Below are 27,587 nucleotides of genomic sequence, written 5' to 3'. Positions count from 1 at the left end.
CTGTCTATTACAAGTGATGAGGCCTGTATTAATCACACACTCAAATTACAGACTCGACAAACATGACACACATTAGTGAAACATCTTATACTATGATACCATAAAGTGTTTCAATATTTAATCACGTTAATGGTAAAAGAGGCCCCCAAACCAAAATATGTAAATATCAACCTTTTATTGGAGTGTACAATGTAAGAGTTCATTTGCCCAGTCCTCTTTGATAAGGCTTGGCGTCCATAACATCTTATTAACCGAGTTACCTACAGAAGCTAACATCAGCGAAAACATGGCTAGGTTTTTCCCATAAAAGTATCATGATATTTGACAAAAAGAGGTCAGTTCTTACATCCAACAAGTGGCAATTTGTCTCTCAAAGACAGAATTTAAAGAGGATGCCAATATTCCTCTTTTCACTGACTGGCAAACAGTGAAAACAAAAAACAGAAGAGAAAAAAACCCAGAAACCAAAGGTGAAAAAAAAAAAAAAAAATTCAATAAGCTATTGTGTTAATATTTCTTTCCTGGATATTAGGTTACATCATGGGAAAGATGTTTTGGAATTTGTTCTCCTATAACCCAAAACTATGTTAGCAATGTTAGCATGCTGCTTGTTAGCCTGTGCAAAATTAGCACTCCTCATTTAGAAATGCTACATTTTTAATTGTATCTGCTAAATACTAGGCAGCTTATTTGCTTGTCAGTAACTGCATTCATTACAAAAGCATCATGAGAATATTTGAGGGATACTATTTGTAATTCATGGCTTGACTAGCCATATACCGCTTGTATAATGCTAAGATGCTTTTTTTCTCTCAGTTAGGAAACAAACTAAAAATCATAATCTGCACAACAATAGGTCAACCCATGAGGGCAAGAACAGTAAGTCTACTGTAGAGCTAATATGCCTGTTGTAGTGTAACATGGGAGGACCAGGCTGTGTCTCTATTAAACAGTGTCCCTCAATGTGTAGATTTAAGGTGAGACTATGTAACTTTTGAAAGACGAAAACACATTCTTCCTCATTCACATCATCTTTAGCTACTGTTGTATACAGCACATTACGGAGTCACTTCAACGACTTTATGCCTTTCCTGCATTTGTGCTTATGTTTAACATTTTAGCATTTAGCATGATCCCATAATGGTAACTAGTTAGCTACATGGTCTCGCTTTAAAGAAAGAAACATGCCTACTCTGGTTAGTTAGTTAGCAATTCAGAAACGGTTACGGGCCATAATCGAAGGAAATGCTTTTTTCTTAAACTTATCTTGCTGGTATTTTCAGGTTATCACACTGGGACAATCAGTCACAGGAGAGCTGTCATTCACCCCAAGTATGCCAGGTCATTTTTATATCTGGCGTTTTGAGTATTGTCCTTGGTGGCAAATCCTCCATTAAATTATACATGTACTTGTTAATATTAAAGGACCAGTGTTTAAGATTTAGTGGCATCTAGTGGTGAGGTTGCAGAGAGCCAGTATTAGGTTTGTCCATTCTAGGCTACTGTAGAAATATGATGGTGCAACATGGCCTTCTCTGTGGAAGATGACCCGCTCCATATTTAACTGTAAAGAGCTCATTCTAAAGGTAATGAAAACACAATAATTTTTACTTTCAGGTGATTATACACTAAGTAAAACATACTTCTAAATATTATATTCCATTTCTGCCCAGTCCGTTCTGCTAGATGACACTAAATTTCACATACAGCACCTTTAAGCTAAATTTGGATCATTGACTCTTTGTAGAGAAAAATTGCCCACCAAGTTCTTTATGTAAGCGAATCCTATATTACACTTCATTATCTACTAGTTAGTCAAGAAAATATTGATACTTGTTTTATTATTTACATGTTTTATGCATAATGCCATGGATCTAATATTTTTCTCTACGCTGTGTCAGCACTTAGTGTCTACAACAGGAAGAGCAGGAAGAACACAACTTTAGCCCCGCTGTTTCTGTATAGTAACTTAGCATATGGACCCTTAAAATAACCATCATGTGTGTATAACTAAAATGTCTTTATTCCTCAAGCTTTACATGATGAAGGACCTGATTCCAACAAGCAGGCATTTATTAATGCTCTGCTTGCTATTGTAGAAAATAAAAAGACTTAAAAAAACAAACAAACCGCAATTTCAACTGAACGTAGTGTGACTGACAAAAAAATCAAAACAAAAATTCACAATAGATAGTCAGCCATAACACTGTGTGCTACCGCCACATGTGTACTGTCTTGTAGTGTGATGTGTTAGCGGTTAAAACGCATAATGTCCAAGTGTATTTTGCCTCATTTCTTAAAGCATAGGTATGTTGTTTTTTTTAATAATGATACAGACCTGAAAATGTCCTGTACTCATGCAGCGAGTCTCCTCTTTCAATCTGTGCAAAAATATAACAAGACTCAAACTCTGGAGCAAATTTACAGTCAACAGCAAATGAAGCTAAATATTCCAAAAAGAGCAATTCTTTTTTTTTCTTCGTCTTTGTTTTAAGAAAATATGAGAGCTAAACTAGGATCATTTGTATAAGTAAAAATAAACTACAGAGCAATAGGGTATGAAAATAGTTCAATTTCTTTCTTCCTCCTGACGAACAATGATGACATGATGAAGGATATGTAGCAACTAGTTTCGTAAGCCCTCCCCCTTCAAATCACTGACCAAAAGAAAAAAACAAACAAACATTCAACTTTAAAGGTTCAAGAGACAACTTGATGTAAAATTGCACGTTATTCTGGGAACATGGGATAGCAAGAGAACACGAGAGTGACACAGTGAGAGAACGTGTGATGGGAGGCAGCAGACATGAGAGATGGTTGAGATGGTTGACAGATGGAGGTGATAAATATCGAAGAGTTGTGAATGTGGGAGGAGGAGAGAGAGATACAGAAAGATGGGATGAACAGAGAAAAAGCAGAAGACAGTTAAAAAGCGAGATGTGACATATTTGCTGTTGAGAGAATGAGATGGAGCCAACGGACAGACCGGGTGAACATGACAAAGAAACAACAAACTAAGATATGAGAATGACAAACTTTAACAGAGTAAATGAGGTATTGCACAGATTAATAAAAAAAAAAAGCATAAAGGCAACAAAAATATACAGCAAATTGATATAACATTTACATTTATAATTTGAAATTAAAGTTTTCTTTTTAGAAAGACAAGAACATTTTAGTGTCAATCATCCTGGGGGTTGGGGAAGGGATAAAAAAAGAACAAAACAAAACAAAACAAAACCAAAAAACGCTAGTCATCCCATTCATCCTCATCCTCAAAGTCCTCATCATCTTCATCATCGTCGTCGTCATCTGTGAAAAAGAAGAAGACCATCACATGAAGTCAACTAAAAGGGCCTGGTAAAGATGCTTTTTCAATACTAATTCAAGCAATGTTCAATGTTTCTGGCATTTTCTTATATAATCTCCTTCCTTAAATACAACTCTTTTATCTTTTTGTGTGAACATGTTAAAGAGCAGACTTTCCCTTTTTAACTTCTTTGAATCTATTTAAAGGACTACTTAGAAGCAGGAAATAAAAGTTTCCTTAACAGAAAAAGCTGAAATGGAAAAAAAAAAAATCACAAGGTTGTTCGAGACTGAGAGAGGAAGTGGGGAAAGTCTGATTTATAATTTGGCGACAAAATGTCATCTGACGCAAAGTAAATGACGCAAAGTCTAGAGGTTTAATGTTAAGGCGACACACTGAGAGCTGGGAGTGGTATCAAGGAACTGCTCTATTTTTAAGAGAAGTTTTACTAGTGTTGGTAGGTGATTGTTATTTCAAGCACCAGTGAGGCCAAGAAATACAACCTAATAGGCCAATTTGAGAGATCCATGATTTTATGGCCAAATAACTTCACCGCAGTTTGTAATAATATCAGGCAGAAATGTACAACTCTGGAAACTTATCAAGACATGAAAATCACTTAGTAACAAGTACAAGCAGCAATAATACTACGTAATACTACTAAGTAATCTTCATGGAATAAATACATGTATGTTTTGATTAGTCCATGGAGAAAAACAAAAGACCTTCGCATCAGCACTTTTTGTAAGTCGCCTTGGGTAAAAGCTACTGCTATATGAATGTATAGTAATACAAAGTAAAGCAAGTTTCATGGTGTTTCTCTAAGGACAGTCTGTAAAAAAATCCTGTGGGTTTCTACTGTACATGACAGGAGACAGGGGCTATACTGTGAAAATGTGATTGATTCCCACTAAAACTCAAATAAAAATAAATAAATAATGAACAGAGCAGATGGTAGGTATTGTCTATATGTACCTGAACAGTGAATAGCTTTGTTCCTTTTCTTCATCACCTCCATCAAGGCCCCTACGATGCCTGCCGATGGGGCCGGGGTGGAAGGAGTTGAATCAACAGTTTCATCCCTCTGGAGAAGAAGGCCACAGTTAAAGCACAGGATACTGACCAATATTAATATAACCAGTTGGGAGATGACTTGTATTTGACTAATGAATACTTACAGTTTTAAGTTGGATTCCTTGTCTGATTTGGTCCAGAAGTGCGTCTCTGCCCGTGCTGGACACTGGCCTCTCTTTCTGTTCCACCTTCTTGAGCTGGGTGCCTTCTCTGATCTGACTGAGTAATGCTGACTTGCCGGGCACACTGCTGTCCCCTCCATTATCCTCCGTGGGCAGCGGAGGAGGAGCAGGGGGTGGAGGACCAGGAGGTGGTGGTGGAGGTGGAGGAGGGGGAGGAGGTTGTGCTCCAGTGCTAGATGGAGTTGAGGATGAGGGGGGAGGCGGTGGCGGGGGAGGCGCCACAGGAATTGAGGCATGGGCTGGTGGAGGGGGAGGCGGGAGGGAGCCTCGGCTGGGCGGGGGAGGCGGTGGAGCGGACATGCCTGGTCGGGATGGAGGGGGAGGTGGGGGCGCGGAGTTGGGAGCCCTTGAGGGGGGAGGTGGTGGGGCGCCTCGTCCCCGGGCAGGAGGAGGGGGAGGAGGAGGGGCTGAGCTGTGGTGTGGGGGTGGGGGAGGAGGGCCGCTGCCGCCTCTGGATGGAGGGGGCGGAGGAGCTGAGTAGGGAAAAACAAAAACAAAATGTAGGTTACAACAGGTCAAACTTGTAATGATCACTCTCATCACTGAGGCCTTGAAGATCATATAGATGTTTTTTTACATTCATGAAAGGATTCAGGAGCTTTAAGGTTTTCATAGCGTATCTGTACAAAATGCTCGTCAGTTCTCCATTTCTTGCTTGTATCTTTGCATCATGCTGTTACAAAATTAAACCACTGGGAGCAGCCTTCTTGCATATAAATTGTGTTAATTTTGTTAACGAAAACTGACATAACATATATTTGATTTTTCCAAGACAAAGACCAGATGATGAAATGAAACCGAATTCTGAAATTGAGAATCTGAATAGGAACCCATTCCAATACTGTAAGAACTAGGGATTCGTTTTTAACATGCTTTTCAATTTCCCTTTTCTGATTCTTTAAAGCTAGTTTGGACCTGATGCGCTTTAGTCAACTGCTGGTTAAAAAAAGCGTCAGTTCACATGCAAAGTATTTTCAATATGGCAGATCAGAAGTAGAGTTTACAAGTGTGGTTAAGCTTCACATAATGCTAGGACAGAAGTCACACAGCAAAAAAAGTAATCATTGCACTAGGGCTGGGCAATACATCAATAATTATATCAATATCATGATATGAGACTAGATATGTTAGATTTTTGATATAATGATGTGGCATAACTGCTGTGTTTTCTTAGTTTTAAAGGCTGCATTAAACTGAGGTCATTTTCTGAACTTACCAGACTCTGCTATCATCTGCCTTTAGCCACTGCCTTTTAGGGCTTTCACTAAGCATTTACATAATGAGATTTTGATAAATAATCATCAGTGACATAATGACGATAGTCATCCCTACAAAATTTTCACAATATTGATATCGAGGTAGTCGGACAAAAATATTGCCATGTGTGATTTTGTCTATATCGCCCAGCCCTACATCGCACAACAATAATTTCATGAAAGGGAAGGAGTCTGTCTAACATGACTAAGCATTTATGATAGCTGCATTTTTTTTATGTCTCCAGCTGTAGTCACAATGCCTTAGAATAAGAAAATGATAGCACATCCAAATCAAGTGTAAAACAGCAAAAACTGAATTACTTGAGTAACTGCAAAAACCTCACAAAAGTTGGTTGAATTCTTATTAGATTCATAATACAACTCTACATGCACAGCCATGAGCTGTCACAGCAGGTCATGCATAGAGACCTACCGCTCCACCTGGGCGGACCTGGGGGATAAAACCACCACACTTGTTAGATTGTCTTAAAATGACAATCAAACGTTCTTAAGGCATTTTCACATGGACAGTGCCCTGCAAAAACATATGCATAGATCACATTTAACAATAGTGTTTTTTACATCATGTGATGAGCTGCACCTTTTCTAAGCAAAGAGGTGACCATCTTACCTTTTTGAATTATGTTTTGCACAGGCTCAAGATCTTTTCACCTACATGTCCTCTTGTAAATACTCTAATACACTTTTGACGCTATATCAGTAAACATGATCTTCAGAGCTATGAGATGTGTACTCCTAGCTGCCAGTCTGCCCTTACCTTGTCTCCGTAGCTCATTTTTGACAGCCTCTACGCCTCCTTTCTTCTCTATGAAATCATAGATGACCTTAGAGGTCTCCTTGTCCTTCAGCTGCGCCTCAGAGATGCCACACATATCAAACAGGTTCTTCAGCTCTGGGTCCAAGTTATTCAACTGAAAAGAGAAAACAGAGGAAGATTAAGGCATCTATTCCGTCTGCTTAGGAGGGACAATCAGACATGAGAGGGCATTAATGTATCCTCATGCACATTGCTAGAACTTTAACTGAATAAATACCTCAGTTTCCAATACTGTTAAAACTGATGTATTTCCTCAGTGGCTCAGGTCAATTTCAATTGAATGAATTATGAGCAATATAACTGATAATTCTCCTTGTTTACATTTAATTAAAGTTGCATTGATATTACTTGCTGTAGATAATTCTGCAAGTATGCTGAATTAAACTATCACAGTATCTTTCATTTACCAGTTCATATACAAACACATTCCTGCACATACATAATCACATGCCCTACATGTTTAGATCTGTGTTGTGATCTTATTGGTTTTTCTCTGAATTTATGAGCTTTGCAGCTCAGTAACACATTAACTGACTGACATGTCGGATTAGAGGGGATACTGGAAAGAGCAGGATTACCCAGTTTGAGACTGGCTGTTAAAAATCTGTTCAACCACATTAACTGTTTTATTCAGGAGCTGAATGTAAGAAATAATTTTATTTTGGGAAAACACTCACAGTTAACCCTCTAAGATTGCTCAGGAGACCACAATGTCAGCCATTATGCTGCCACCTGCTGGTGTGGGGTAGCACTAAAAGGTTGACATGCAGAAGTGTCACCTACAATAATTTCTGTTTGTTGTTGACATTTCAGATAATAAAGAAATGAGCTAAAGTCACAAATAATACACTGTTTAATTGTGTCAACATGTTTTGTTTGTGGGTAAAGAGTGTGTGATAGTGCACCAGTGCCACAAATTCAATCCTGGTGTCATTATTTTAATTGTGTGAATTCTCTGAAGAGCACTACAAAAATGACTTCAGTGTTTGATACTCAAAAACGATTATTCTTTTAAAAAATGTGTAAGGATTGTAAAGAAAAGAGACAAATTGAGCTGGTAAAACTTTTAAATGTACTGCCTGATTATTTGTGAATCCACTCATTTGTGATTCAGCTTTAAGCCGGAGGATTTGAGAGGTGAACGAGCTTTGTTTGAATGACGTCACTCGCTCAAATCAATCCTTGAAAGCATTAACTTATGAAACCAAATCATCTGAATTCATCTTTTCCCCCCCCCCGTTTAGAGTCACAGTAAGTCCTCTGACCTGTATGATCTCATGCTCATCATCCAGCGGCCATCATAATTACTGATGACGCTTTTTGGGAATGAGTCCATGGATTATGCAGATGCAGGTTGATTCTCTTCCCTCAGAAATCTCCTTGTGTAACCCTACTGATAACTTGGCTACGAGGCTCAGCTTTAATATGTCGGTGCTGATAGTAAAATCTTTCAATAAGAGGGATGTCTGACTGACGAAGAGATTAACTATAGGCCATGTTTTTAAGAACATGTAGAGGTCACATGCTCCTTTATATGCAGTCACATTGAGATTACATCTGTGAATTATACTTACATCAAAACCTGTATTTGGATCCCATCCTACATGCCCAATGTGCCTATGAGGAAAAGAAAATGAAAAGCTTGTGACATCATGTTAAAGTTAAAAAGAAGAGATGGCAGAATAAATATACAGTACATTCCTGAAGGCACAGCAGACTTTGCGGCATTACTAATCATATTACACACTGCATAGGATTAATACCTCCCACACATTCACCAGCACGTTTATGGACAAGTGGGCGATAGAGATAAGCTGGACCCTTGGCCAGTATGTCATATGGGCAACATGACTAAACCCAAAGACCTACAATCATAAAGCTATTGCAGTGTAGTGTATGGTTAATACTGATTTATTTAAAAATCAATTATTCTGAGAGACTTGACATCAATTTTACTTGTGCTTAAAAAATATTTCAGCAAATATTTTCACAAACAGCCCACATCAGCATCATTTTCTAAATTAGTTTAAAAGGGCATTTGCCAAAAAACATCCAAAACACCTGTATCCAGATCTGCATGACAATATATAACAACATTATGATGAGTATCTAATTCCTGTATTTTGTACAAGGATGAGTTAAGTAAGTGAAATTCAGGTTTTTAAAAAAAAATTATCATCATTTTGGGGCGTTAATTAAAATATATATATGCCCTGTATCAAATTTAGTGAAATATCTAATACAATTGCAGAAGTGGTGATAAAAATGATTCACAAAACATCCTTAATCTTAGAAGATCTGTTCAGGCACAAATGGGTGGAGCCCAGACTGCCAAGGCATCCTCAAGGACTGAACTAAGGTCAATGTTAATCCATCACCTGAACTGGACCCAACCCTGTTAGTGCCTTGTAACTCACTGGAAGTTGCTTGGTGTGCCAATGTCTGCCTTAGTCAACCTCTTCTTCTTCCCTTTGGTCTTTTTCTCCTTCTTGGGGAAGGTGGAGTGCACAATGTTGTTCATCTGAGAGTTGTTATGGTAACCCTGAACACCGCTGATCGCTGGGTTTTTGATGTCGACGGTGGCCATGGGCAACGTAGGGCCTGGAAAATCATAGACATGGTATTAAAGTTACAGTTTATATAATGCAGCAGTACATCACAATATAGAGACAAAACTGGGTTGTCATAACATCATTGCATACATCTTAAAGAGTACAAGAATTTCTAATGGAGTCTTGCATAATTGTGACAACAGTTGCGTGTTTAGTCTCTTAACAGTTCATAAAAAAATGATAAGACCTTGGCTCCATGTTGAAATCCAAGGCCAGCAATTCTCTTCCACTTAGGTTCAGTAATCCATTATTTAACAGCTATTACATATTTCACCTGGCTCAGAGACAGAACTGAGATTTATTTTTTTAAAGACAGAAACGGTAGGGGCGCGCAGGTGGTTAGAGCGCATGCGACGTACGCAGCTGACCCCAGTTCGAATCCCGGCTGGAGGTCCTTTGCATGTCACACCCCCCTCTCTCTCCCATATATCCTGTCTGTCTACTTCTAAATAAAGGCGTCTATGCCAAAAAAATCTTTAAAAAAAAAAGAGGCAGAAATGGTTTAAACAGTTGATACTAACCCATTACAATACATTATCAAAGACTTACGATGTCTTACAGATAAAGAAGTATGTACATTTCTGGTAACATTCGTTCTGTCTGTTTTATGACCTGCCTTTACAAACAACATTCATTCTGTGCTCTCATTCATTCCAACTGTTAGATATTGTAAATTATTATTTTTATATTTGTTAAGTAGATTTAGGCACAGGCAGTACAGAGAGACCAACAAATGACATAACCACACACAGTGACAAAAACTGACCATAACCCTGCACATAACAGTTAATCCACCAAACACATCTGCCAGCCAATTAACATGATTTTCACATCAACAAAAAGTCAGCACACTGCAAAATGTCCCCCAGCACTTCAAATGCTGAAACAACAGTCTTTTAGTGAATTATGCACCGAACATTAATGCTATTTGCCTCCAGCTTGTAGATTTGTACTAATGTGGATTTTGAGTTGAGTCAACAAACTTGTTCTCATTGTATTCACCAAAACTATCACAAAACGACCTGTGTCAGCATAGCTTCATTACCATCTCATACCTTTGACACTCTCACTACAGGGACTTTTTGGTGTCTTGCTGGGTGATGGTGAAGCTGATCGACTGCGTCGACGTCTCACCTTGTCCCAAATACACCCACCATCTCTCGCTCTGCAGGTGGTCATACTGACATCGAGAAGCATTTTACCGACCAAGTTGCAAGATCGCTCTTCGGTACAAACGGAAAGCCGAGCAGTGGGATTAGAGAGAGATGGGTAAAGTTCGTCCTGAGGGAGAACCAGGCAGTGCAAGGAGGATAGGCAGCTACCTGGACTCAACCCTCCACCTCCTACTGCTGCTCCTCCTCCTCCGCCCCCTTCACACCCGAGTTCTTCAGAAGGAGCAGATAGGAAGGTGGTACAGAACATCATTGTAGATGCTGACTGAGCATGGGCAATTCAATAAGAGCAAGCTCAGACGGAGACGCCAAGAAAGATCCTGGTTCAAAAATTATTATTTGAATGCATTTTTGTGGTTTTGAAACAATGTCTCAGAAAAAGGACTCGTCAGTCTGTGAGCAGGAGAAAACGCAAAATCCACTTGTTGTCCCGCTCCAGTCTTCTCAGGAAAAAAGGTTTCCGCTTTGCTAAAACCTGAAAGCCAAGATGGTTTCCGTGGTGAGACAGCCAAAACACCAGCGCAGAAATTAAGCCAACTTATGACGAATTTGGTGCAGCAGTCTAGATTTACTGAATTAATATCCTCATCAGACATATGGTGGAGATGATAAGTTTAGTGTCTGAGCTGTGCAGGCAGATATCCAGCATTGCCATCAAAGAGGAAAAATAACTAGCCAACACTTAGCCAGCCAAAAGCCAAAGTTTATTCTCTCTCTTGCATTCCTTCCATTACAGCAACAGATTTCTTTCTACGCAAATTGTTAACTTAATTTCCATTTCCCTGCTGCATCTGTCCGACTGAGCATATTCGTATCTGTTTTGCAGTAACTTTCTATGCCCCTGACTTTCCATCACAGAAGGGTTCACTGTTAGATCATCATGCTCGGATTGGCTCGCTGTGATCATTTCTCCACCCACCGTCGCCACTGTCTCCTCCCTCTCCCTACAAAAATACAACAAATGGATCTAATCCTAGCAAATTATTCTGGATTTAATGCCCCGCTCTTTACGTAACCATTAAAACCCATCCACGACTAATCCCTAGTAATCTCAGGAGTTTCTAAAACATGATGAATCTGCAGGGTGAGAGGAAGAGCAAGAAAAGCAGAGCGATAACATAAACAAGGAAAATGTAGGCAGATGAAATGAAGAGCGGAGGGGTGAGAGGGCAGATGAGGACAAGTGATCAGCTGGAGAGAGCAGGAGAGGGCAGAACAGAAGGAGAAGGAGAGAGAGAGAACCATGCTCCAGTTGTTTAGACAGTATCAGAGCTATGTTGCAGTGACAGATGGAGGAATGGAGATGATATTCCTGTGGGAGGATATGGATGACTTTCTTTGGAGATGAACCAATTCACACACCAAGATCAAGATTCAGAGACTGAAACCATGCAAGCCAAATACAAGACAGAAACTATAAGGAACATTTATACGCTGTATTATTGACCACAAGCAAATTACTGTTAGATATTTGTGTCAATTCTATTGACACAAAGCAAAAACTTCAACATGCCAGATGCTGTTAAGCTGCTCTGGATATGAGCATCAGCTAAAATGTGTCATCTGTGTAGTTAAGACCTCTGCACAGCTGCAAGCACACACACACACACACACACACACACACACACATGTACTAATAAGGTTGCTTGGTAAAATCTTGCTAGTCTATCCAAAACTGCTTCCCTCCTGTCCTGAACTATACTGTGTGTCTTCATACTGCATGTCCAAAAAGCAAATGTGTGTGTATCTACAATTGTACACCATCTGTTAACTCATCAAACTATATTGAGAACTGAGGCGAGGCCATGTAGGGCGAGTAGTTCACAGATCGAGACTCTAATTCACTAATGCTGCAATGACAGTATATAAAAACACAACTACATGGCATTGTGATGTTATGTTATACTGTATATTATCATATAGTAGCAGCATTATGATCATTTTCCTGCTTTACTTCCACTATTTCCATCATTTTAAAATCCGTTGCCACTGACTGTAAGCCAAATGCCTTTGTTAAAAAACAACAACAAAAAAACAGTTATTTCTTAGAAGTTGCCGAGCTTGCATTAGTGGATTTGTGAACAATGTGGCTAACTCACTCTGCATCATCATAATGATAATAAAGAGGCAGCATCACAGCTACTAGCAAGTTGTCTTTCTCATTTAGACAATCTTTTGCTTTTTTCTAGATTGGTTTAATAATAATGATTATTTTCACTATTGATCGATCTGCCCATTATTTTTAGTCAATGAAATGCTAAAAATAGGGAAAAAATGGCATTCTCAATTTCTCATAACCCACCATGATGTCTTCAGTTTGCTTAAACTTTAAGATATCCAATTTACTGTCATATGACAAAGACAACATTTGAAAAGCTTGAACAGATTAACCATTTTCTTTTGAAAAAATGACTAAAACAATTCATCAGTTACCAAAATAGTTGCCCATTAATTATTTTTCCATCGGCTTATCAACACAGCCCTGGTAATGAGTAAAGTGAGATGAAGGGGGAAAAAAACAAAGACAGAGAACTGCTGTGTAATATCTGCACTGCACACTACATAGTAAATATAGTATGTAATGCATACTTCTTGTTATAGTATTCAGTTTTTGAAGGTAGTTTACAAAAACGGTTAATGTCACAAAACATTACTGATATTACTGATATGACTGATATGTATCCGCATGTCAATTAAGCTGCAAGTTTTTGAACATCACTACCAATTATACCTCACAAGGAGAAAATGTTTTTCCCAGAGTTATTCCTGAAGCTGTTTAACCACTATTCACCATTCGTTTTTCCAGCTATGAGCAGCTCCTCCTTTTCCTTTTTGCATATTACACTGCGGGCCAAATTTGAACGTATTTATTTACAGACTTTGTCATCTTTCCACTGTGTACACACAGCCTACTTAGAATACTTACTAGATAATCCAAATACATATTTTGTTGAGAGCTGTTAATGTAGTTGATAATAAGCACAGTTATTATTATTACTGCTTTATTAATATAATAAATCATTTTGGTTTTCAGTTTTCTCTAGATGGAGGCCACATTTTGAGTGTTTGATAGAATATGAAAAGCTTCATGTGCTTCCACAATCTTAGGGAAAGGAAATTCAATCTTGACTGGTTGCCAAGAAACTCAAAAGAAACGCCCTAAATTATCCTAAATCGCCACCCATCTGGCATACCAAGCAGATTGACACAAATGTTTGTCAGTATCAGCTCACACTGTTCTAATGTTGGTTTTACACTTCTCTTCTGTTATTATCTGAAGTTACAGACAGGAAGTAGTGGAAAACATACCATTTGGAGGGTCGCGTCTCTTTTCTGTGAACACACAGACAAATGACATCATTACAATCCTGTGCTGAGTAGTGGGCTGTGTTAGTGAGAGGCGAATATGTGAGTGCGTCAGAGCGCAGATGTACAGAGAGAAGGGAGTTTATTGGTTCTTTAGCACAAGGCTCGGCGGGATTGTGCATGGGCTGCACAGAATGGAAAGTTATTTGGAAAAATTGCCAAGCACAGTGTTGTGTTAGTGTGTTTCAGATATGTAAATCACACATTCCTATATGTACACACACACACACACACACATCCATTTTTTTCTAAAGGTCAGTGCATGTGTCCCATGTACAGAACTATGAAGAAGAATATAAACACTAACTTCAATGTAGAGTCTTTTAGATGTAATAGAAGCACAGAGGCTGTTAAAAAGGAGGGTTACTCTGCAGAGCTGATTAACTCACACTCACACACACACACACACACACACACACACACACACACACACACACACACACTTCAAAAACACTAATGGCCTGAGTTTTCCAATGGCCGAAAGATCAAACAGAAGAAGCCTTGTAGCTAAGATTAGGAACCCAACACAGAGGGCTGAAGAGGAATAGATGAAAGAGAACAATCCATTTGAAGGGTCAGAAAATGACCGACAGGAAAGGAAGAGGACAGACAGACGGTCTTAAACTCAAGAATGAGGGCCAATAATAAGTTAAAGTAAAGTTAGTATGTGCATGACTGCACACAAACAAGGTGTTTTTAATCTAGTCCTCACTCTGTGACTGTATTTTGACAAACACATACAATCATTCACATCTCATTTCCTTAGATTGATAAGATAGAAGGTAAAATGCCAACCTACATTTTGTAAAACTTCAAGGATTGCAGTCACAAAGTCTAACTGGTGTTGAATGACAAGCATGTCAATTAAATTTAAGAAAAAAATAAGTGCTTTTTATGTTTAATAATTATATTAACCAAAAAGCCCTTTTAAAAAGGACCCCCATATTAATCACCATTTTCAATTTATGAAAACTAGGGATGAAGATCTTCTCACATCAAATCATCATTTGTTTTGCTCATTTTAACCTGAAACTGTAGTGCCCCCATTAGGACAGTCAGCATAATTTTCTAAAAGCCTGACTGTGGTGTCGTGGTTTAGCTAAAAATGAATCTGATGCTGTCTGAATTCCTGCTCTGACTCTAATGAGGCGGATCATTTTGTAAACTTTGAAAGTGATTATCATGTGACCTGTCGTGTACTGTCGTGTAAGACAGATGCTGTGAATCTTTCTGTCCACCTCTCTTTTACTTTGTCAACTTCATATGAGCATCTGAATGGCTGAAGCGGGAGGAGAGTTTACAAACTCTCACATTTGAAAATGGTGTTATGAGTTATCATAAGTGATAGCTATAGATAAGGAGAAGAAGACGGATGGTATAGTAAACAAACCCAGGCAAAAAAATTCTAAATTGTTTTCAATATTCTAAATTTTGGTAAAGGGCTGGATCAAAGTATATCTCACATCTCAACTGGAATACATTGTGCATGCCTCCACATCAATTACTTCATGTATTGATATTTAGACATTTTTTGCCCAGTTCTGTGTGATTAAGAACTGTAAAAATGACAAGCTTAGAAATAGACTTGATCTTGTTTTCACATTTGCCAAGCCAGTTCCAGATTATTTCAAGCCAACACTTCTCACATTAGACAACTGTATTGCACCACTACAGTAATATGGTTCCACTTGAAATAAGCTAAACAGCAGAATGTTATTTTAAACACAAGATCAAAACATTGTTAAGCATGTCATTTTTTAGTTAAATCAGATCAGTAAGTAGACATGTAGGCAAGTCATGAGCTGCAGTCAGCTGGTACCAGTTTTCCTTTGTCTTCTTCCCATCAGCTCTGACAGATGGGCCCGGAAACGCTTGGACTCCTCTTCACTGGCAAAGTTCAGGCCCACTTGGCATGTCTGTATGTAGACAAAAGGCAAGATTAAAAAAAACAAGATAAACATTACAACTGATTTACTGTCATGTAATGTAACAGACAATAATTCATGTTTTCATTCTGTAACTTCATGTGTCATGTAGTCTAAGCTTTATCACCACTATCTGCAGTTCCACATACCTCATGGTCTGCTGGAGTTTGAGCCACTGTACCCAGCAGCTAAGATATTTACTCCACAAATAAAGAGTTCTTGTCACATGAAGTGCTTCAGATACGACATAAAGCTAGGGTCACTAAAATAAATGCGTTGCCTCACATGTTTCTCATGGTAGATTTCTGAGAGACTTTTTGCACTGTATTGGAAAACAGGTTCTGTAGCACCCTAAAACTGATATATACATGTTTTGTTGAACTAAATCCTCTCCACAAATCAACAGTTTTCACTAGGGCCGGGTGTCGAGAAGTGGTTCTCAATGTGTTTCATGTGTCATGTATAAAGACCTAAAATGTTGTTAAATATATGCTTTTACACTTTCTGAAAATAAAGTTTAACCTTGTGCACCTGTTATGCGTGTGCCAGTGCAGCTTTATTGTGCTTATAATGTGACTAACAGTAGCTCTAAATGATAGAGTCACATGTAGTTAAACAGGTTAAAAATTGACTTTACTGTGCAGAGGACACCCTTAGAACAGAAGAGTCTTTGAGGAAACTGGAACATTAAGTGTTGTTCAATAACCTATTAGGTTTTAATATTAACATTATGGTTTATCTTTAAAAACAGTGTTTTTTTCTATTACAGGAACCTATTTATCAGTTAAAAAGTCTCTAAAGTAAACCGATGGCAAGAGAGGCAGAAACTACTACCTCATATGTCATCTCCAGCTTTTTCCATGAGTGAATGCAAAATATATCAGATGGAAAAAAGTACTAATCTGAGACCAAATTTGCACGCTTGCTTGAAACAAAGGATTAAAAGTAAGAAAGAAAAAGAGAAATATGAAAGGTTATAGAGAGAGCTACTCACATCTCCAGCAAATGTGATGAAGTAAGATTTGGGGAGGTAGGTGGTAAAGTTGTTGTACAGCTCCTGTTCAAACATCATCTTACCGTCCTGTGGGAAAAAAAAAACAGATGTTGAATAAAGAATAATAAACTGCTTATATATATATAGGAGGAATATATATACACACAAAAAAGAAATGTGTGAAAGTATAACTAAATACACTGTGCACTGCGTAGAGCTGTTTGAATGTATACAGACACCCAACAGATTCCACTGAGTGCCTATACAAACATTACATTGTTATGAATATTGAATGGCAGTACACCATCGCTGGATATTCACAGCCGTAACTACTATCAGCTGTGTCATGTGCCAGCAGCAGCAGCTTCCACACATAGGTACCACAAAGGCAATCCCAATCATCAGTGTGCAGAGCTGCTCTGTATGTACCTACCTTGATGTCATAGACCCTGATGAAGTAGGATCGTTGGGGGTTGTCTTTGATAAGACAGGCCACCCCGCAGCATCTCTTGTTCCAGCTGGAGTTCCTATCTGCTACGAACACCTGGACCACTGCTGAGGACAATGTCTGGAGGGAAGGAGAGAGACAAGATACATGATCAGTCTCTGTTGCTTCATGGCTTCTAAATGGTTGCTGTGTTTTTTATGTAGGCACGTAAAGCTGCACAGAAGACGAGAATAAAATACTATTTGTACAGACAGTATAGAAACTGATGATGATGATAAATTAACGTAGGTTGTTAGTGATGAAGGCTTCAAGGTTTCTGTCAACTCATTTAAATCTGTAAAGCCAATGTTTGCAAAACTCAATATCTGTGAGCTGCGATGCTAATGATTTCACAGAAGCCCTTCATTACTGTGTAGGGTTAAACGTAATTAAAGGTTTGATTCCCTTTGTTTTAACAGCACAGTATAGTATTCATTTTACCACTGACCAAATAGAGAAGCTCAAGGGCACAGAAAAAGATGTACCTAACCTGCATCAACTCTTAAAAACATCTATGACCACCTCCTTCATCAGGGAGGTAACCATGAGCCCTTTCCAATTCCCTATCATGCATCAGTGCTTCCTTAAACAGCTGCTTAAATAGATGGAATTACTTTGAAATGATGTCCATGCTATTCACTGCTTTGTGCCTGTGCCAGTTTGATGGGAAGTATGAAAATATAATGAGATCGAGTGATGGGGTGACAGTGACTTTGTGGGGGTCAAAACGCTCTGCCCTGCAGTTATTAGAAGAGAATCCGTCAATGCCAAAGAAAAGACACATCCGCTAAATTGAATGAAAGCAGCGGGGGGGGTTAGTCAGACTGACTTTGGCATCATACTGAATCAATGTAGTAACACAGAATAATAACCAAATTCCTAACCAATCTTTCTCATTTTCACACTGCTGACTGTAAGTGACACAACAAAATCACAAAGGACACATTGACCTAGACACAAAGTACCTATAATTGCTTGTTTACTCCTGGTATGTATTAAAACTATTACAAACATTTTAGCATTTCTGGAAATCTAATATCCATTAAGGATTCAAGCTGTAACACTGAGCCCATACACACCCATGGCCTGGATTAAGACCTGCACATTTTAACATTAAGAATAAAAACTACATTACACTTCTATGTTTCTCACATGCAGCCTCTGCCATGCTGCTTACCAACATTTAAGCACATAAATCATTTAAAGTTACATTCAAAAAATATCTGACTTCTCCATTATACCTTCAATTGTAAGATGTATCATTAAAAGATCAGTGAGATAAATGTCTACAGTCTGAGACTAGTCACAGACACCATCTCTGATCATAAGACCAGATCAGGAACCCTCCCACCACCACCATCAGCAGTTTTTACAGGTTGCTGCAGGGGTTTCCTCACAGTGAGGGGTCCAGGTTCACAGCCATTAACACACAGATGAAAGCAAGAGCATCAACAAGGGAAATGCCTTAATGGTTCCAGGAATTGTTGTAATCAAGCCACACAAACACACAACCAGAGCTCTGCTGTTGTTTTCTGTAATTTAGTGTTGTGTGAATGTGAACTTTACGTAATGGGGGAAGTGCACAGGCAGAAAAAATAAAATAATAAATTGTGGAGATGTTTGCACCTGTGGCAGTTTCTTAATAAACATTACTGAAAATCCTGTTCCTAATCCTAACATTGATACATACTGTTCATTTATGACCTGTTCACTCACACAGTTCCTTTTAGAAACAAGTAGATATATCACATTAATACATATACTGTATGGTACAGACTTACAATTACTACCTCATTCTACACACTTTACTGCACTTTACATTTGCACTTCTGGTTAGGTCGATAAAGTTAAATCTAATCTAATACACCAGCGCCTGTTCAGGAATGAAAACTGTACACAACTTGAAGCAGTCTGAAGTTTGTGTTTTGACAAGTGCAATTCATTTCACTTCAATAGTTAGTGGACTATCTGAGGAAGTTTTAAAACCTACAGTCAGTTTGCCTTGGTCTGCATCAGTAGATGAGTTCATTAACTTGCATCTTCCTGTTGACTGTTTTCTTTTCAAAAAGAAAAAAATGAAAGCAAACCAAAATACATCGTTATGAGCCACGTGAAAACATTCACTGCGTTCATTAGTTAGTTGTGTCTGGCACAGGAGGAATATCATAAACACAGGAAGATCCTGAAGAAGGTCCTCTGGCCAAATGCAACACACTTTCTTGAGTTAGTCCAGGTAGGTTCACAAATCACTCTTCTGCTAGCTGCTGATTTCCCTCATACACATGCCAGTATGAAAAGAGCACCTGGCTACAAGAGATGTTTAGCTCAAACTTACTGAGTACGTCAAGTAGTTGCGTTGGACCATGTTCACAAACAAACTACACCAAGAGTTGTTTGGGACTGGACTTAGACCACTTCCTTATGGGCTCCCTCCTATGTGCTATCTTTCAGGGCATCAAAATGCTGGTAAAGTTCATGGGTTCCTACAAAAGGTTCCTGAAAAAGTTCTTCGTCCCTGTCTGATCCCCAAGAATCAACTCCACACAAGTAGTTCCAAACACAGATACTTAGTTTCTTGGTGTCATTAAATCTAAAAATTGTAAGCAGTCTTTTTTCTTTTCTTTGGACACCCACTGCTGCAGACTGAATGTACAACAGGTCAGAAGAACTGAAGGGGAAAAAAGTTGCTATTTCACTATTTAAGATTTGTCCTTGGTTTTACTTGTAAAGCTACTCTAAGCAGAAGCAGTGATTTACTATTTAGTCTTGTCTGACAGAAGGCCTTCATCAGAGCTACTATACTTATAATAGTTTTTAGTTCAATCCAAAACATAAACATGATGGTGAGTCATACAGCTCTCCATCAACATTAAAGGAGCTGATTACTGACTCAATGTAGCACAGCTCTTCCTATAGGAAGTTGCATGTTGCTAAGTGGGTTACACAGCCTCAAGGCTTAAAGGGGACGGTTGAAAGGCTTGTAGTACCCACGCTGCATGACTAACATCAAACTGCAACACAACACAGCGTACAGTGCATGAGATCACACAATAGCACAAGCACATGCAGCAGAACCATTATGCTGTGGTCATGAATCAGTTCATCACCCCACAGCATGAATGAGTCTACATCTCCCACAAGGTTGGCTGCATTCATCAATATCAGTATACTGAATTCAAACATATGGCCAGGTTCCAGTACTAACTGGCATACTATATCATCTTAGTAGGTTTCTATGTGTTTTACAAGCATGTGACTTATTTGTTTTCCTCCCACCTCTCTGTCCAACTATATCATTATAACATTAACATACTTTGTCATCAGAGAGACCATTTGCCTTCCAGCTGTTCATGTACCAGATATTTTTATCCATACTTTACACAAACATTGATTTTATTGGCAGTGTGATGGCTCCTGAATGACTGTATTTATATCAGAAACACACAAGATTAAATGAATAATGTGAATTCTGCTTTGTGATGGAATTTCTCTTTCACAGCGGCTCTAATAGTGTCCAGGCTGCGCTGAGGCCCTGGGGTTTCATCTGACCATGGAGTGCTGATTGTTCCTGACAGGGCCAAAGGCTGCAGGAAGTGGAGCTCAGTCTATGGCGTCATCAAAACCCGACAAAACGCTCACTCACGAATTCTCTCTCTCTCTGTCTCTCTCTTTCGCTGTATTGACCTAGGCCACAATGATGAAGCTAATCACTAATAGAGACCATAGTCTGCACATCTTTCTCTCTCACAAACAGAGCAAGGAGAACAGGAAGAGCCAATCTGTGCTTGAAGATTGTATCAACGTGATGCTGGATAGCATTGTGCTCTATCTGTTAATCAACCTCAATGGTATTCCCAATGCTTCCATAACTACAGAGGACAGGTTGCAGAAAAACATTACAGTTTGTAGAGGCATCTTGCCAAAAAAATAAAATAAAATAAACAAACATCTTTGACTAGGGGTGGGAATCACAGATGAACTCATGATACCATCAAGATATTTTTCCCACAATAGCAATGTATCACAACAAAGGCAATTCTGCAATACACACTGTATCACAAAGAAACTATTAAAGATATCACAATATTGATCAGGAGAAAGCAAAAATTATCCTACTTTCACAAAACATTTGCATATTCATTATGGCAAACGTACTAAATGGACAGCGCGTACTATCTTGCACATTTGAAAGACGCAAACACAAATATTTGTTGCGGGTGATGTCAGGTCTGCACACGTTTTTACACATGCAAATCTTTAGTAAATCAGGCCCTTAGTGTAGTGTAGAGGGAAACTTCGGACACTGACTATGCTTACTCTCAGTCTCATGTGACATGTTTTCAAAGCGGCTGTGACATGGCTGACCTTTCATCACAGGACGACTTTCCAGTTCCCAGAAGTTTGGTTTTGATTGGTTAACAAAGAATCAGCTGGGTGAGGGAATACTGCTAACGTGTGTCCTTTTTGCTTAAATGCAGGAAGAACAGATATTGCAATTGTGATGTGATTTGCGATATTAGAGGGAATGTCAAGTCTGTAGAATATGATGTGTAGGTCAGGACGTCTCTGCAGCACCACAATACTTCATTTAAAATGTTTGACACATTTTTCCTTTAATAAATACTGCCCCTCCTGGAATTTCATAATTGCAGTACACCATATTGCGATTTTGATAAAACTTTGATTAATTGTTCATCCCTAGTAAGGACTAACAGGTGAGAGGCAAAGGGATGGGAAAGGGTGGGACTGAACAGATGACAGGAAAAGTGGGTGAGGACAGGAAAGACAAGAGAGACAAGACAAGTGATTGATGGTAGGGGAAAACATTTAACAAAAGAGATGCAAAAAAGCCTTGAAAAGGGGATGAAGGTGAAAATGAATAGAAATAGATAACAAAAGGAACAGATGACATAACAGGTGAGATTAAGAATGGAGAGAGGAAGGAGAGAAAATCGGGAAAAAAAGAGGGAGAAGTGGAGGAAAAGAGGAGTCATGTTCCACTTCTCCAGCACAAATCACCAGAGGAGGCCGACCACGGGACTTCCTGTAGGACAGGACTGCTGATCAGGCAGTCTGTGCGCGTTCACTCTCTCCCACCAAACACACACTCACACACACACGCAGTGTGAATTGGACCCCTTCCACCTTTGCCCAGTCAGACAGTGTCACTGACGGTGAAAACAGCACAAGGAATACCAATGAGTACAACCCAATGGGTAAGACCACTGTGCACATACCTGTTCATGTAAAGCAGAATGCAGGTAGAAACACTTCAAGTTGTTTCACAGTTACAGACAAAAATCTGTTAACTGTAACTAATTAACTGTGTATTTGGCAACTTCTTGATCTACTGACCACGTAGGATAGACTTTAAATGAATTCAGTACATTAAAACGCTAACAGAAACTGTTCAAATTTACAATCACATTCAATACAAACTGCCAGCAACAGTAATGTATGCTTGCCTTGCCTTAGCAGTGGTGAAATATTTCATATGGTCCAAGCAACAAATAGAGTAAAAGAACCATATTTTATTTCTAGGATGAAAGCATCAATACTACTGCAACTCCTGGCCAACGCAGTGCAAAAAGTTGCCTCAAGTATCATGGTTGGGCATCAAGTTTTCCACAACTAACTCCTTGCAGTGACTAAGACCAAGCAAAGAAGACCAGCAAGAACTTCTCCTTTTAAATACCTAACAAGTATACAAACAGGCATCAAGGGTAATTCTGTTGCGAAGACATACCAGAAATATAACAATACCAAGAAAGTAAAGGTGACTCTGTGATTCTTACATTTTCTGCATAATAAGTACATTACATAAGACAAAATCACTCAGTGAGCCACTAAATCACTGGTGGGCATTTTAATTAGATTGGGCAGGGAGACACACAATGTCTGTCTTTTCCAATCTTCCTCTCCCTAGTTTCTCCCACACACACACATACACACACACACACACAGTCTGTTTCAAACTCTCTCTGCATGCAAAGACGTGTACAGACACACAAGAGCGTAGGACTGTGAGGAATGTTCTTCATTCTACGCCTCTGTCACATGCTGGATGACACAGTTACCGTAATACCAGAGGAGTGTTGTCACTGGATTTTTCTAAACAGGTTACATAGGTGAAGAAAGACACGCCCAAGAAACCTGTGTGTTCATGAAAGGGAGGAGGCAGGACATCACACAGTGTGACCACGTTCTGGCCTGGCATAGTGTCATGGGACGGGAAATGTGCTCTTTCCAAAGTAAACAGGTGTCTCACACACACACCAAGAGCCTGACTGGTTCACTGAAAATAGGTGAGGTCTGCTACAAAAGAGGAAGAGCTATTTCTCTGTCCCTCATACATACAACCTTTATTATACACAATTAAAGGAAGCTATGATTGTTATGGGGAAATAACCTGAGAACAGGCTATGTAAAAGTCTACACTATGACAGGACAGTTAATTATTATATGAATGCAGAAAAGGACACTGTTGCCTTTTGGACTGACTCATAGTTATAGAACAAACCATGTATTAATCTGACCCACTACTTTATACCACAACAGTCTTCTGGCTGATATTACTGGGTGACAACTGATTAGACACCAGGCCAAAACTACTGAGAAACATGGTCAAAGAAAATTGAAATAACCTCTAACTCTGCAAATTAGGATTAGGCAATGTCTATCAAATTGGCATATGACATCACAATGGAAAACATGAGGTCATTGTAACAGCCCAGCAGAGTGGACATTGATCAGTGATAAATAATCCTGCATCAGAATGGAGATGGAAAAAAAAAAAAAAAAAAAAGGTACCACTTCGCTACCACTGGCAACTGTCAATCTCCAATAGTTTACTGTGTGGCAAGTATATTTGATCTCAGTTTGCCAGACCAAGTTGGTGTGTCAGTGTGTGTTTGGCAGTGAGCGCCCCCAGTGCTGGTATGGACTTGACTTATAAATCACCATATGACGATGGTAGAGGGTTAAGTGGTCGATGACCGTCAGCCATTGCTGATAGACAACAACTATTCCATAATCAAGTAATCTCTTGATTATGTTCTTAATTGAGTAGTCTATAAAGTGATAAAAAGAGCCAAAGCTGATGTCAGCAAATGTCTTGTTTTGTCAACAAACACAATATATACAGTTTACTGTCAAATACGACTAAAGAAACCAGAAAGTATTAACATTTGAGAAGCTGGAACCAGAACATTTGGACATTTTTTTCTTAAAAAAATAAAAACTCTACTACTAAAATACTTAATTGATTATTGAAATAGTTGGTGCTTCATACAATAGTTGGTAACCAATCGACTAATCAATGCAGTTCTGATGGCCTATGCTGGAAAACGGTGATCAATATCACCGCCATACACAGTGAAAGACTTGTGAGTGCATTACTGTCTTAACAGGGGTGTAGTATGTGACATTTCTGGACTGCATAAGCCGGTAAGTGAGACAGGAAGATACTCCTAACAACATGGTAGAAGTCACAGTGCCCATTAGAGTTATGTACAGGCATTAAACCAACAAACTATTTAGCTTTCAGTCTAATGTCAACAGTTAAAAATTAAAGCCACAATGGAAGGCAAACATTTACTGATTAGATGCCCTGGGGTCTTCTTATATTAGTTTCACCTACTGAAAAAGGTTTAAATTTCACATGAATATTCAGGTGTACCTGCCAGTGGGTACGGCTGACTGGGAGAGAAATGAGAAGAAACACAAGGATAATCTATGTAATGTTGTCTACTAGTGATGATGTAGCTGCAAATGAGACTTGACTGTGGTGGGCATGCTGCAGGAGGAGCACAGAAAAATGAGTCAGCTGAATGCTAACTAAACGTGTTACGTAATTATCACACAATATTGAATCGTGACATTGCACTACTGATCTCAGCTGCAGTCACACTGGTACAGATGGTTTTTTCCCCCGACTATTTTCCATCTCCTTGCATAGGGACTGTCCTCAGCCTGGCACATTCTTCTCAGTGGACACACTTCCCGAAAACAACCAAGGTTCAGCTGTGTTATGTAATGCCAGTGCAAAAAAACCCCAAGCCTTTCTTTACCCTGCTGATTGATTTAACAGCTCCCAAACACCTCACGACTTACTCACTCCACTGCCAATGCTAAATTTGAAGGCGTGACAGCAGATTTTTTTTAAGGATTTCCAGGGTGCTTTCAGGTGTGTCAAGCTTTAAGTTAGACCAGGCCCAATGCTGGAGTGAAACTTGCTGTTTTGCACCTTGCCTCGGCTGTCAAAACAAACCCACTTCTTCAGTCCTAAAGTCTCAATAATTAAAAAAGAAATAAATCTCAACATAGAAACTGTAGGCCACAAACACACATACATATAGCTCACATTATGTCTCCCAGTGTCGGGACAGGAAACATGGAGCAAGTATTCGCTTTTTTTTTTAAAGGCAGCTATCATACAACAATTTCATGGGGGGAAAAAACTTACGATGCATTTCCTGCCAATTTGGTTGAAAAGGCATTCATTCTCCTGCGGTGTCAGCAGAATCGAGCCGACGTTTGATTGCCGCCTCTGCGACGGGTGTCCACTCATTATTGGTGATCAATTTCTAAAGTATGCACCGACTCTAACTCGTTATAAGATACATAAACAATCCTACGGTCATCCGTGGCCTTCCTCCGAGCCCCTCTCACCGGCTCGGTTTAAACCTGGGGGGTTCCGCTAAGGAGAAGGTGCACCCCCCGAAAAAATGTAGGCTGTTTGGGAATATAGAGCGACCTCCCACTCCTGTTTAAAATAAGGTCAAAAAGTGCAGCGGCTGAGCGAAGACGGAAAACGGTGAAAACTTTTCCTGGGAAGTCCAGCCGCCAGAGAGCCCGGAGCCAGCCAGCTCCATCCAACATGGCAGTGGCAGGACGATTCCACTATACCGGGAGAGGGGTGCACAACATTCCCAGCGGTGTCCCATCATCAGCGAGAGAAAGTCATAACTAGACACACGTTGAACATGTTATAATACACTATTATAAAATACTTGAATATATTTTGGTTAAATATTAGTGAGTATGTTGTGCTTTATAAACAGGGTATGCTTCTCAGCAGACTCTCCATGTGGATGGTTCCGTCCAGTCCGCCCCTGGCTTTTATGACAGGAATGTGTGCGAGTGCAGAATGGGAGGAGATAAGAAATAAGGTGCAAGTTGCCAAAATGATGTTATAATGCTCAAAATTAATGCAAATCCAAGCCCTCACTTTAAATTAGAAAGTTAAACCTGAATAGGTGTTAACAAAGGAACTGTGGAAATTTTAATTCCCTTCTAATGATAACAGTATGGCATTTTATTCAGAGGTCACTGCATGATTCAGCCATGATTTCATAGCCAATAAAGAACACTGGGAAAAAGGGGTGATTGGCCCTCTTGAAATTAAATGCATCTGGGACAACAAAACTTCCTTTCATTGCATTAAACTAAATATAGTGCCACGACAGAGTGAAGTAAAAATTAAGACTGCTCCAGTTACTATACATAGCCCCAGGGGTAGGAGTACCGAGGCCAACATATGCTTCAAAGTATACATTTCAGTGGGGTTATACAGAATCAGACCACATACAGCTTCCCTATTGTTCCCGATGTATGGCACTAAGTCTTTACCATAGATTTCCATATCAGATATTATCACCTGTTTCCCTATTATCAGACACAACATCACTTTACAGATGTATTTAAAGGCTATTATAGCCTTGAACAAGAGCAGCATACATGGCAGCATACCTATTTTAATAATATGCCTGAGGGTGTTTTGTGATAGTTTGCAACATGCTCAGGTGTTGTTGAGTGCAGAATTGCGGTGTTTAAAAAGTTATAAAGAGAAAGGACTTTCCCTTGTGATAATTGCACTCCAGAGGTGATTTTGCTATATAGCCTTTATTTGTAAAGCTTATAGAAACATTTTAAACTTTTTATTTTAAAATGCTTTGCACAGTCTCACATATACAGTTGTTTTCTGTCAGATATCAAAAGCAGGCCTGTATCTTTATCCACATATCATGTGATATTGTTTCTTTGTATCCTGACGTGAAGATGTATGTAAGGGTACGTGCACATACCTGCAACTCACTTCATATAGTCAAATGTCTTGTTATATTACTATGTGTCTAATTTGCATAAGAGCTTGACTTGAAATAAGGACTGTCATAATCTTTATGACCCAATTATCACATATGATTACATCACTGTAGATGCTGTCAGCTGCCAAATAATGTAAACACCGTCCATCAGACTGGTGTGAAATGTCACCTCATGATAAATTATTCAAGTACAGATATCATTAAAATTGTAGCCAGTCAGAGGTTTCATTTGGATGTCCATTTAAATTTGTTTGTATTGATCATG

General features: G+C 39.1%; 1 protein-coding gene across 2 annotated transcripts; it reads right to left on the bottom strand.

Moving 5' to 3' along the window:
- Window positions 1-160: 160 nt before the first annotated feature.
- Window positions 161-26,074, bottom strand: waslb (WASP like actin nucleation promoting factor b). Of its 2 annotated transcripts, XM_053314004.1 has the most exons (11): window positions 25,681-26,074; window positions 17,163-17,297; window positions 16,730-16,816; window positions 15,630-15,726; window positions 13,754-13,777; window positions 9,078-9,261; window positions 8,235-8,277; window positions 6,601-6,754; window positions 4,489-5,039; window positions 4,286-4,394; window positions 161-3,312 (listed from the first exon to the last, which is right to left on the bottom strand). In XM_053314004.1, exons 1-11 carry the CDS (start codon window positions 25,783-25,785, stop codon window positions 3,251-3,253), a joined length of 1,551 nt encoding a protein of 516 aa, XP_053169979.1. In that variant the 5' UTR covers window positions 25,786-26,074; the 3' UTR covers window positions 161-3,250. The 2 variants fall into 2 exon arrangements, with proteins under 2 accessions (XP_053169979.1, XP_053169980.1); XM_053314005.1 differs by lacking the exon at window positions 13,754-13,777.
- Window positions 26,075-27,587: the final 1,513 nt, after the last annotated feature.

Source organism: Scomber japonicus, chromosome 23 (genome assembly GCF_027409825.1).
Source record: "Scomber japonicus isolate fScoJap1 chromosome 23, fScoJap1.pri, whole genome shotgun sequence".
Lineage (NCBI taxonomy): Eukaryota > Metazoa > Chordata > Actinopteri > Scombriformes > Scombridae > Scomber > Scomber japonicus.
The sequence above is the reverse complement of the archived record's forward strand: the minus strand, read 5'-3'. Positions and strand labels throughout refer to the sequence as shown.

Excerpts from the sequence above, each read along its gene's own strand:
- waslb (XM_053314004.1), bottom strand. The coding sequence starts at position 25,785 with ATGAGTGGACACCCGTCGCAGAGGCGGCAATCAAACGTCGGCTCGATT. Across the intron at positions 16,817-17,162 it reads TCAGGGTCTATGACATCAAG|GACGGTAAGATGATGTTTGA; the intron begins GTAGGTACATAC and ends TTTTTCCCACAG. Across the intron at positions 15,727-16,729 it reads TCATCACATTTGCTGGAGAT|ACATGCCAAGTGGGCCTGAA; the intron begins GTGAGTAGCTCT and ends GTCTACATACAG.